The following is a 12,200-nucleotide window of genomic DNA, read 5'->3' as shown; positions in this document are numbered from 1 at the left end:
TATGTCTGTGTTAATATGTACACAGCAGGTGGAAGAGTCTAGACTCCCTGGCAGGAAGGCTGCGGAGTTTGGTAGCTATTAACCTGTCGAGAAGCGCACCTAGCTCCCAGATCAAAGCCAGCCCAGAGCAGCAGAAGAGCCTCTGGCAGGTGATGCTACCCAGTGCGGCATCCCCGAGCCAAACTAAACCGAGGAATTCATCGAGGTTACACATCCTCTGGTACGCAGCTGAAAGGAAGGGTCTGTATTTTCTCCCTGGAAACTTTGGAGAATGTAACTCTGCAGCTTTCAAGATAAACAGTTGTAGTCACAGCCTAGCCATGCTGGCAGATGGACCCGTGCCCCGTAGTGTGTGCACGCACTCACACACAGCCATTCCTCTGGCTCCCTTAGGGAAAAGAGATCCTAGCTCCAAAGTAAGTCGCTGCTGCCCCAGGAGTTGATTCCTCTTGCCTATTTGTACCTCAACTTCGCTTTGCCACCAACTAGGCTGTGAAGGAGCAAGGGCCAACACTGTCCTGGGTGGGAAGAGCACCAAGGGGTGGATGAAGCGTGAACATTGACTGGGGAGAGGGGCAAAAAGATGCCATCATCCAGGCATAATAGATAAACTATCCAAATCCCTTTGCAAATCCAAAATTATTTGCCTGATGACATGAAGCAGAGCAAGGGTAACCTGGCATCAATGGCTCCTGGACAGTGTCACCAGTTTTGGGTGAGTTCGGGTCGAAAGGAGCCACATTCTCTGTGTGCCTTTGCAGTGGGTCCACATGCAGGTAATGGTATCAATTTCAGTCGTTACAGGTGTTTGCATGGCATTTGCTGCTCACTGCAGCCCGGCCTTACCCTCACAATTCACGCACACCCTCCCCCCCAACCCCAGAGCCCCATCAACTCCAGCTCAGCACCAGGTTTCTCTGCAGAGGCTGCTCACTCTTCACCATGTCTGTATTCACACTCTTCCTTTTAACATATTCACTGCTGCTTTCGGCATCCCTTGAACGTCCCGGCGGGCACAAACCCTTCTAAAGGGCACCCCAAATCTGCCACTTGCTTGGCAGCTCCAAGCTGGTGACAGCTGCAGGTCCCCTCCCAGGGCTGCGTGGGGCTGCTCCCTCCTGAGGAGCTGAGCAGCCCTGAACAATCCCCATTGTCCCCATGGCCATTGTTCCCAACCATCCTCATCCGGGTCGGGCTGTAGCTGGCACGGTGTACAGAGGGGCTGATTGTTTGGGTTGCTGTGCTGCTGATGACACACCGCTTTTGGGACAGCTTCTTCCCACGGCAAAGGCTTCTGGAGTCAAGTGCTGCATTTGCTCCTTTATTATTTGATTTCTGCTTTTCCTCTGTTTTGTTTTGGTTTTTTTTTAATTTATGTTTTCTGGCTCGGATGAGGCAGGCTCTGCTGAGGCTGGGGAAGAAGACAAGGGAGTGCCAGAGGCTGTTCAGCATGGGCAGCCCAAGTTGTCTCCATCCTGGGGGATGCCAGGAATGGACACAGCTTTGCAGTAACACTAATGCTTAGCCATAAAAATGCCCCCCTGCGATGTGTCGGATGCCTCAGTGCACTGCAAGCTCACATCTTGTTGCCCTGGGAGGGTGTAAACTTCACATTGTACCTGCTGGGCTAGAGGAAGGATTGGCTCTCCAGAAGCTGAACATTGGCACGAATCAATTTGTGTGCTGCAAGACATAAGGGAAAAGGTTTCTGTTTTCTTTTTCTAAGCACGCTTGACCTGTCTGCATCCCCTATTGTTGGTTGCCATGGCATTAAGACAGAAAGGACCATGGCTTATAGTCCCACCATGGTGAGGGGACACTCCCTGACCATGCAAGTGCCGCAGAGACCTTGAGGAACAGTTTGCACGGCATTTCACATGGTGCTGCAGGGGTCAGAGGTTTTAAATGCTTGGATGGAAAGTTTGAGCATTACGGTATTAATAAAGTGTGCAATAAAAAGGATTCCCTTTCCCTTCCTTGCTCCTGCCGGCCCTTCTGTCTCTCCAAGCCTGTTTAGCAGCCCCTGTAGTGTGGAGCCTTCCAGCCTTATGCAAACACAGTGGTGGCTGTGTTATTAGGGTGACACTTTGAAAAGAACCTTCTTATTTTGAGTATGTCTGTGCTAGAAAGTGGGTACCCAAAGACAGAGCTGGACTCTGAATTTGAGCCAGAACCTTCCCCATATTTCAACTCTTGCTTCAAAAAATGCCAACAAACCTGAAGCAGAAGTTATAGAATCATAGAACCATTTGGGTTGGGAGGGACCTTAAAGATCACTCACTTCCAACCACCTTGCCATAAGCAGGGACACCTCAAAACCCCATCCCACCTGGCCTTGAACGCCTCCAGGGATGAGGCAGCCACTGCTTCTCTGGGCAACCTGGGTCAGGGCCTCCCCACTCTCACAGCAAAACATTTCTTCCTAATATCTAATCTAAATCTCTCCCTTTTCAGCTTAAAACCATTCCCTCTCATTTTCTCCCTGCAGTCCCTGATCAAAAGCCCCTCCCCAGCTTTTCTGGAGCCCCTTTCAGCACTTGAAGCTGCTCTATGGTCTCCCCAAAGCCTTCTCTTCTCCAGGCTGAACAAACCCAGCCTGTCCTCTGCAAACTTGCTGAGGGTACACTCAATCTCACTGCCTATCTTCAGATGCTCTTGGTTACATGGAAAGAAGTTTTGTTTTATACTCTTTTATATTCCAGTCTTTATACAGAGGCTTAAAGCCTCTGTGTCTTTTTGTCCGAATTATTCAGAGTTGCTAATGACAGCTTCATTTTCCCATTCCCACAATGAGCAATGCCATGCTTGTTTGAGAAGCTGTGGCTTTTAGCTGGGAGAGGACTTTCCTGTAGGAATTCAGAGCAATTGCCATGGCTTTCACATACAATTAATGCAGTCAACTCTTCTTGATTTAACGTTGCCCCACAGGAACCCTGTCCGATGTCACCAGCACTTCACAGTCACTTCAGCACATGGGCCTCTTGGAGCGGCTGGTGGATCTCATACATTTGAATATGTCATGAAATCCCCTGTGCTGGTCACAGCACTGCAAGAGGACCAGCATTACTGCTGCGGGGGCTGAAATACTGCAACTGCCTTCCTTGCTAGGTCTCACCATTCGCTGGTGGCCACAAGACCTGTTGCCATCTGGAAGGACAGTGGCTTCAGACCTGGCTCAATGCAGATATTGATATTTTTACCTTGCCATTTAGTGATTGATTTCTAGAGAGACACAGCCACTGGACGTCGAAACTGTTGGGTTTTGACTCTGCATCTCAATTGATCGCGCTTGGTGGTTGTGCACATGCAGGAGGAACAGAGCTGAGCACAGCCCAGCAGGAGCCAGCTGCCTCCAGGTCGCTGGCTTCAGGGGTTGCTCCCATCTTAACGTCCTTATTAATGTGTAATCGATAGTTCAACACCCAGACAATTGATTTCTATATTGCTATATACACAACTCATCTAATACATTGTTTGTGGCTCTTTGATCCACAGTTCAGCCTGTTGATAGGGCTGTGACCCGCCTATACCCCATTAAAATTGCATTGGCCAGAGACAAGGATGCTATAGAAAGCACGATGTGTTCTTTCTGTCTCTCTCCCTCGTTCAATATATTGCAGTGAATTATGAAAATTAAAATGTAGAATGTCATTTTGTTTACTGATTCACTTCTTCCAGTGTTAAAAAAAAAAATATATATACATTTTTATTCTCCTCCTTCAGTCTATTGCCCCCAAATGTCCCATGGATTGGGTGGTGCAGAGTTAATTTGTTGCTTAATCCACTGGCCACGTTACTGCCACACTTATTGAAAGGAGCTAAGGTGGTACCTGCCAGGACCATAACTCCATCAGAATGGCAAACAGAGCCACCTGGCTTTGTAGCCCAATGCTGACTGAAGCAGACTCAAAGGAAATGCTTTAGAGGGAAAGCACAGCTCCAGCACCGATGCACCCCCTCTTTGCCCATGCTCCCAGCCTCCAGGTCTTATCAGGGGTTTGCTGGGGAGTTAAATCAATAATGAGTTTGGGAGTTAACTGGGTTAAAAATTACTCTCTTTAGGATTAGGGGGTCAATAACTGTCAGTGCTAAATGGCACCTGTCCTGACTGCACATGCATCTTCAATGTTTGGCGTTGTCGATGCTGAATCAATTCGCATTTGGAAGCTGAATCAATACAGATTTCTCAGTACAGCAGCGTAAAGTCCCTTTCATTGCCTGCCACAGCAGGGGCCAAGGAGGGAGCAGGCTGGGTTCTGAATGAGAGTCCTGCAGGAGCAGCAGCGGAGCAGTGGGAGCATCAGCAAAGTGGGAGAGCATGGCAGGACCAGCACAGCTGGGGCCAAAAAGAAGCAAAGCCTCAAAAAGAGGAAAATCTGTGAAGCTGGTGGGCCAGAATGGGATCAAAGGACTTTGTCATTAATGATCATCAACTTAATTGCCCGGGGAAGTTGCCCTTGACTGGGGCAGGTGGGCCACGCAAGCTGTGCAGGGCTGAGGCCAGGGCCGCTGCAGATTCTGCTTGAGCTGCAGCTCCTCCAGCCCAGTCTACTCCAGAAACACCTGCTGTGGCAATGGAAAGCCACACTGGTGTTAAATGACCAGAATTTTCTTAATCCAGTTCAGGCGTGTGTGTACACTGAGCACAGGGCTTCAGCATCAGATGTGCATGAGCTCACTGTGAGTACCTTACACAGCTCTGGTCTGGCACAGGTGGACTGCAATCCCAGCTATCTCTCAGCCATTGCAGACTGACTTGTCTTTAATCGTATGTTTTCTTACATGCTCACAGGCTTTGTGCATCAGCACATTCAGCTCCATGGTTGCAAGTAGTTAGCCTTCCTTCCCACCTTGGTCACACCCTTAAGTGAAGGCAGTTCACTTAAAGGAAGAGTTCCTGGTGGGACTCGTTTTATGGATGCTGGTGTTCTGCATGTGTTGGAGAGTGTCAGACCAGGGACAATTTAAAAAGGAGAACAAATCTTTTTAAAATTAGAAGGATCCAACCTTCAGATTTTTAGTTGTCCCATCAAAATCTAAATTGGGCATCAGCCTACCCTGAGAAAAGCACGATCTGAACTGCCGAGGGAAGACTAAGTCCACTGGAGGTGAAAAGGCATCTTTGGTTGACACATGGCTCTGGCTGGTGCTGCTTCCCTCCACCCACCGCAGCCCTCTTCCCATTACGGCTCTGTCAAAACACCACAAATTCCAAAACCCCTGCACAAACCCAAAGCAGCAGAAGAACATGGACAGAGAGGTCCATGCAACTGTACAGTCAGATGTTGGACCCCACAGTCACATCCACCCCCCCGCGTACCCAGTGACGCTCAGGGCACCTTGATCGAAAGCAAAGGAGACGTGGCAAGAGCAAGCGGTCCAGTTCAGAACTCTTTAATACAAGCTTATATTGTTTGTGTTTCTGATTCTCTGTTCTCCCAGCATCTGGGGACATTAACCCTCATATGTGTGTGAGCATGTGTATGAAGATATATACAAAATCACACAGTTAAATATTTAAGCATACAAGGTATTATATATTTATATAATATAGAACTTTAGGGTATAGGAATCAACAATGGCAAAATATTTCTGATGAATCTGACATAACTTTTTTTAAGTGAAACATGACCTGTTTTTTGAAAGACCAGAGGAAGTTGTTTATTAAAAGAAAGAGGAAAAAAACCTGTATAAAGAAATTCTGTGAAAAATGATTTAAAAAAAACCTCATGAACCATTAAAGGACAACTGTTAAAAACTGTATTGAAAAAAAAATAAATTAGATGAACAATTGTGTAAATATAAATTAAAAAAGATGACAATCTTAATAAATAAGCTTTACTATTTACATCTTTATATATTGCTTGGAGACTTAAATTAGATCGGTTAAAAACAAACGAACGCAAAATAAAACCCAAAATCGGAGCAGCAAACGTACAGGCGTGAGGTACAGAATTAAGGGTTGAACTGTATTTTGCTTGTTTCTTTTCTGTTTTTTTTTTTTCTTTTCTCTTTTATACAGTAGACCAGTAGAATTCTTGTGAAAATAGATCCTCAGCACTTCATTGGAGTATTGGTTGACGTGGCTTCCAAAAGGTGCCAAGAAAGATTCCATAATAATAATAATAATAACCATAATAATAATAATAATTATAACAATAATAAAAAGATACAATATGATACATAAATATGGAAGAGCAGTTGGTAATATGAATACATTTTTCTCTAGACGAGATCACAGTTTTATTTGTAAATATTACACTGATATATATATATATAATATTACACATATAATATTATATATATATCATATATATATTTATTTATATATTTATATATATAGTGTGGCTCAATCCTGCTCCCAGTGACGTCAACAACAACAAAACCCCTTGTTGACTTGATGGGAGCAAAATTCAGCCTATCATCTGCAGACAGGTAAGTAATTACAGAGGCCGTACAATGCAAACTCCTCAATGGTTCCAATTCCCTCTTTAATTGCTGGTGAAATGTTTCATTAAAGCCCTGGTTCTTTGCACTCAGACGATGGAAAGTGGTGGCTGAATTGTGGCCTCACCAAATGAATGACAAATCAAAAAGGCCAAACTAAACCAGAAGAATGGGAACCAAAGACAACTTGGACTCATTAGCTCCGCATCTCAACCCAACAGGACTACCACCACCACCAAGTAGCACCAAGACTCCTCATGTGACACATGAAGCCAACCCAAGCTCTTGTTTCTGGCCTCAGAGGAAGCGATTATTATTCTCAATGAATCTTGGATGGGTAGATCAGGTGCAAATGAGAAAATTCAGTTTGCCAAACTCAGACAGAAATCTAACGTTAAGCCCCATTTTGCTACTGCTGAGACAACGGGGATTTTGAACACAAGTGGGTGTTCCTCCCACCTCCTCAGGTGGGAGGAACAGCCCAACACCAAACCCCTACTGCCCAAATAATCAATAGTTCCAAGGAAACACATCCTGGGACACCTGGACATGGTCCTGCTGATGTCTCTCGGCCATGCTCCCACTGAATTCAATGCCCAAAGTCCTCTAGTGGAAAGGGGACTGTCCCTGAGGCTCCAGTGCACACAACACAAGGTGACCTGGAGGCATGGGTGTTTCCACGTTGCCAGCAGGGAGATGTTTTTCCCTAGAGGATGGGATGATGTGAAAGAATTGCAAAGCAAATCAGCTCAGTTGCATCACTGAGACCAAAACAGGGTCCATAACCATGAAGATTTCAAGAGCGCACCTAAGCTGGGCATACGTCCGTCTCCCAGTGATACAAACACGCTTGTTAACTCACACTGGGACATCCAGGGATCGGGCAGGGGAGATGCTGCTGAAAGGGTGGGAATTTCCACAGCATCCTAAAGTTTCTATGACCAATGGCCAGCTCTGAAACCATTTTGAGCATCCCTGATTTAATCCCATCCCCTCCTGTCTTCTAGTTTGGCCTCCAATGGAAACAATGGGCTGGAGTGCGGGAAGGGGATGGTCAGCATCCCACTACCTGCTCGCAGGAATCACCTGTCTGCTCAGGTAGCAGCTTTCTCCTTCCCCTCCCCTCACTCCCAGTCTCTCGCAGCTCTTCGGGATTCAGACTGTGCAGTGCTTCTGAGTGCAGTAATTAGAGCACAGTGAAATACTGGTTACATGTGTATGTACAGTTGGATAATGTAAAAATAAGCACAAATACACACTTGAAAAAATAATCTGGAAAAAAAAAAATAAACTCCGCCCTCCCTCCCACTCCCAAACAACAATAGACCAGGGGAAAAAATACCTTAAGCCTTAGTTCCTGGACTCATCACAAAGCACAAGGAAAACAGAACCAGACAAAGTTATAAAACCTCACTGTACTTCTAGGGAAATCTACACTTAAGTATCTACCTCACTACTCAGCTGGCAGAATCAGTGTTTTCCTTTCAAACACACAAAAATAGGCTTTGCTTTTCTTGGATTTGGATTATGCAGGTTTTCTTTTCTCCTTTTCTTGTGTTTCATTTTTTTGCATTTCTTCCTCTCTGTAAAGCCTCACTTGATGTAATTTTTTTCCCCCACTTGAATAAGTTGCAGCAAGAAACTTTTGTTGGCTGTTGGGTTTGCTTTTTCTCTCTCTGTTTTCTCTCTCTCTTTTTGTTTGTCTTTTTTTCTTTTTTTTTCTTTTTTTTCTTTTTTTTTTTTTTTCTTAAACACAGGTAAAACCTAGAACAAACCGACAGTTACAACCAAGAGAAACCGAAACCGGAAGGGAGGTAGCTGGAACCCGACTCCAAGAGTCCTCTGGTGCCAACCTCCTTTCTCAGCCTGGGGAGGGGGGACAGCGGAAGATGCAAGAAAAGCAGGAGGACACCAGCTCAGCCTGTCTGTGAGAGGGTGGGGAGGGAGAGGGGTAGCAGCTGATAGGAGTTTCCCACCCCACCACGCACCATTCCCTGCTTTCTGCTCCAGCTTTCCCTCCCATTGGCCATGGGCACCACCCATATTAAAAGACTTGGCTCACTACGTATGACAGAGAAGATCTTGGCACTAATGTGACCTGGACTATATGAGCAGCTAAATTTCATCAGCATTGGCACCCTCTCCTATTCCCCCAAGTTTCTTGTTTGATGTTGTCCTGCACCACTGGCCTGGTGGTAGGAGGTGGTAGGTAGCGTCCCTCTAGCCTCCCACCCAATGGCCATCACTGTCATGGAGGGTCTTTCTTACGGACTCCACTGGGAATTCAATGCCCTTCCAGTGGTAGATCCTGCAAGGCTGTCCAGCTGGCCTTGCCCCAGGCTGGGGGCACAGGGGACAGGAGCTCGGCAGGTGTTCATGCCCCACAGCTCCACTCTCTGCTCCTCCTTGGGAGCACAGTACAGCACCTGAAATGCAAAGGACAAAGCTTTGACCCAGTGCAATCTCCTCCCAATGGAAAAAAAAAAAATGGCAACTTCTTCTGCTCCTGGATCTGTCAGCCCCGTTGGAGAAGATGGACAGTGCCAACATTGTAGTTGGTAAAAATGTCAAATAGCAGCATGGAAAACTTGCCCATGAGAAAGGGAATTGGGTCACCCCAGACTGCAGGACTGAAGCTGAGGTGTGAGGCTGTGCTGTCAAGAGGCCACTGTCTCCCTTGAGCTGAGAAGGACTCCAACATGGTGAACAGAGGCTGGTCCTGACCGAGCAGAGGAACTCAGCAGGCCCTGAGGTCCTGGGAGCCCACAGCAGCAAGCAGCAATAATACTTTTGCAGACCTGTCTCTCCTGGGCTGTTTCCTAGGTGGGAAAAGCAGATGGAAGATCTCCTCCATGCTGAGCTGCATAATCGAGAAGGGGATTGTGCAAACTGGGCTGCCATCAGGATGCACGCTGGACCTGAACTGCAGCTCCCTGCTAGGGTGAAATCCAAGCAGAGTGGAGAGAGGAGATCATGCCAAGGTGGCTGAGGCACGGAGGACATGATGTGTTGGCAGTCTGAAAGATGTCTGAGGTTGTAAGCAATTCTGATGGGCTGGATGGCACATGAACAAACTGCCAACACAAAAGGGGAGGACAGAAGGATCTGAAGGAAGCAACCTTTTTGCAATTATTTACTTCCATTGTTAATTAGGTGGTCAGAGCAAAAGTGGAAATTTTGCCCAAGCCCAGTTTTTGCCAGCACTCCCTACACTAGAGGCTGCTCAGTGCAACTCCGAGGAAGGAGCCCTGATCCCACTGCACCTCCCTTTCCTGTACGCCCCACACGGTGGGGGCAGAGCCATCTGCACAGCTCTCAAGGCCAGGTCCTCCTCCAGGAATAACTAGGAGATTCACAACAGGGAGTTCCTCACCTTCTTATGACAACCATCACCTCTCCAGGCCTCTAAATTTTAGTTCTTGAGATTCATCTCCGGTTTATTCCAACAGAAACAATCCCAGCAGTGGGAGCTTGAATGATTGCACCTAAAACTCTGTCAGTTTTCCATTTCTAGTTTTCCTACCCATTTGTATATCCATCTCCATGAACTAAATGACATGTTCTCCCCTTTACCCTTCTGCCTTATACCTGCGCCTAAATGCTTGGTCGAACGGGAGTAGAAAAGAATCTTTCCAACCTGTCTTTACCAAGTAGATTGTACAAGTCAGGAAAGTCTCAAGCAACAGACAGACTTAACACTTGGGAGGACACTTTTGGATGTGTGTTCTTCCTAGCAGGAGTCTGAAACAGCAGGAGACAAGCCCAAGCCACATGGGAATTAACATGGGATGAGTTGTAGCAGCAGCACTGGGTGCACTGGACACCTCAGTGACTCAACGTGACAAACCCTATGATGAATGAGTCACCAGGGGTTTGGCACAACATGTGCCCCCATGGGCTCAAACAGGAAGATGAAGCTATAAAACAGGGAAGTATGAGGTCTGCTGCAGCTAATGCCCTTCATTCTGGAAGATTACAAGCAGCTATCCTGGTCTATCAAAGGTGTCCAACCCACTGGCCTGGCAGCTTAATACTGACAAGTATGGCCAAAATTCTAATACTGTATCCTACGGTCCCTTCCCCAGAGCACGCACCTCCTCCTCCTCTTCCCTTCTGCACAAAGCGGTTGTTAGACATCCCACTGGAAAAGGGGGTGGAAGAGGTCTAGAAAACCACTTGGCTGGGTGGAGACCAGAAAGCAGATCCCTTTGGCTGGCTGGTATCCTGTTTTCTTGCCCCAATGCTGAGGAAGAGACCAGAGGGTTTGAAAGGCAGGTTATAGGTAAGCTTTAAGGCAGACTGTTTGGTTGCATGGGGTCGTTTTCACCCTGTCCTGACACAGCAAGGAAAAGAGTTGTATGGGACTTAGCAGCAGGAGTAGCAGCAGCAGACATGCTCAAATGACAAGTGCGGGGGGCAAGTTACCCTCTCTGCTCCTCAGAAGCAATCATCCACATTCCCAAATGCCAGTCCTTAGACTCTCTACTGCCTGACTCCACCACGGGACCACCTGTCCACCTCCACACTGAAAAGTCCCAGCAGCCCTGCAGGCCACAAGGGGGTCATTTGTTGGCTTCTTGAGGGCAGAGGGAGAAGGAGGAGCTGTACAGAAAGGCCACTGCAGTCTGCTGAGCTCCCTGGCTGGAAGTAGCCTTCCTGTGAAGAGCAGATGAATCCCACATCTCGAGCTGGCTGAGCATCTGGCAAGTCACTTGCCAAGAGGCACAGCCCTGCGGAGATCCCACCCCAATCTCAGTGCCCCGAGCATGCGATACCTTGGCATTCAGCATCAGAAAAGGCTCAACTTGGAGTCCTCCAAGAGCACAGCCTCTTCCATGAATGGTCTGAATTGTGAGTGCTGGAGAGGGGAAAGTGTTTTTGCGTTGATCATAATCTCTCACTCTTTCTCTCTTTCTCTACTTATTTCTATAAATATGTGTACATAAATAACTTGTTTCTTGCCTTGACTCTAGATATGAATTGTTCAAATTAGATGGGCATAACATGCTGTTTTGATACACGAAAGTCTTCTTGACTTGATTCTTGGTTGTTTCTTGTCATCGCTATTTAAGATAGAGTTAATACATAAATCCCTACTTTGAGTTCTCCTTGGACAAAAATTAAAGGCAGACTGGTTGAATTCTAAGAGTCCCTGGTGCAGAAATGCCATCCAGTTGAGCAGCTAAATGTTAAAAACAATACCAAAAGGGATGTGGTGTCTCTCCTAGCCTGCCTTGAGCAGTGTGGTCCTCCATTCCATGTCGCTTGGCATTACCCAAGACTGAAGCCACGGAGGTCTTTCTGATTGTGCTCTTGGGCGTTGGGGTCCCGGCAAGCACACTCTCCTTGTAGGTCACAGGACATAGGGAAAGGAGTAACCTGGGGAAGGAAACCAAAGACAGAAAGATATGAAGGAAGATGCATGTCTAACAGCACCCTGGAGAACAGAAGAGACCTCTGGAGTGATGTCATCAGAGATCAGTTGCAGTCTTCATCTGTGCTAGTTCTTTTAAAGTGAATTAATTCGACGCACTGAGGCCTCAGATGAGGCCTGTCCACTCTCTATCCTGTGAGAAGTGTAAAGAAGAACCTGTTCGACTCATGCAGTTACTAGTCAGCAGATACTGCCTTAACAGCTCACATGAGGCACATGAACATACCTGGCTGCAGAGACGTGTAATTCTCAGTCAACTCTGGGTTTTCTCAGGTCACTTACCACAATGCTTGGGTCACACTACACTACCAACCTCTTC

At 46.9% G+C, this 12,200-nt stretch overlaps 1 protein-coding gene across 1 annotated transcript in view; it reads right to left on the bottom strand.

The window, feature by feature from the left end:
- Nucleotides 1-5,378: 5,378 nt before the first annotated feature.
- Nucleotides 5,379-12,200, bottom strand: part of PAPPA (pappalysin 1) — a 187,598-nt gene continuing 180,776 nt past the window's right edge. Inside the window, exon 22 of the mRNA XM_069873425.1 lies at nucleotides 5,379-11,826. Coding sequence (XP_069729526.1) covers nucleotides 11,719-11,826 — 108 coding nt within the window. The 3' untranslated portion in view covers nucleotides 5,379-11,718. The remainder of the gene's footprint in view (nucleotides 11,827-12,200) is intronic.

Source organism: Phaenicophaeus curvirostris, chromosome 20 (assembly GCF_032191515.1).
Source record: "Phaenicophaeus curvirostris isolate KB17595 chromosome 20, BPBGC_Pcur_1.0, whole genome shotgun sequence".
NCBI lineage: Eukaryota > Metazoa > Chordata > Aves > Cuculiformes > Cuculidae > Phaenicophaeus > Phaenicophaeus curvirostris.
Note: the sequence above shows the minus strand (reverse complement) of the source record. Positions and strands in the feature narration are given on the sequence as shown.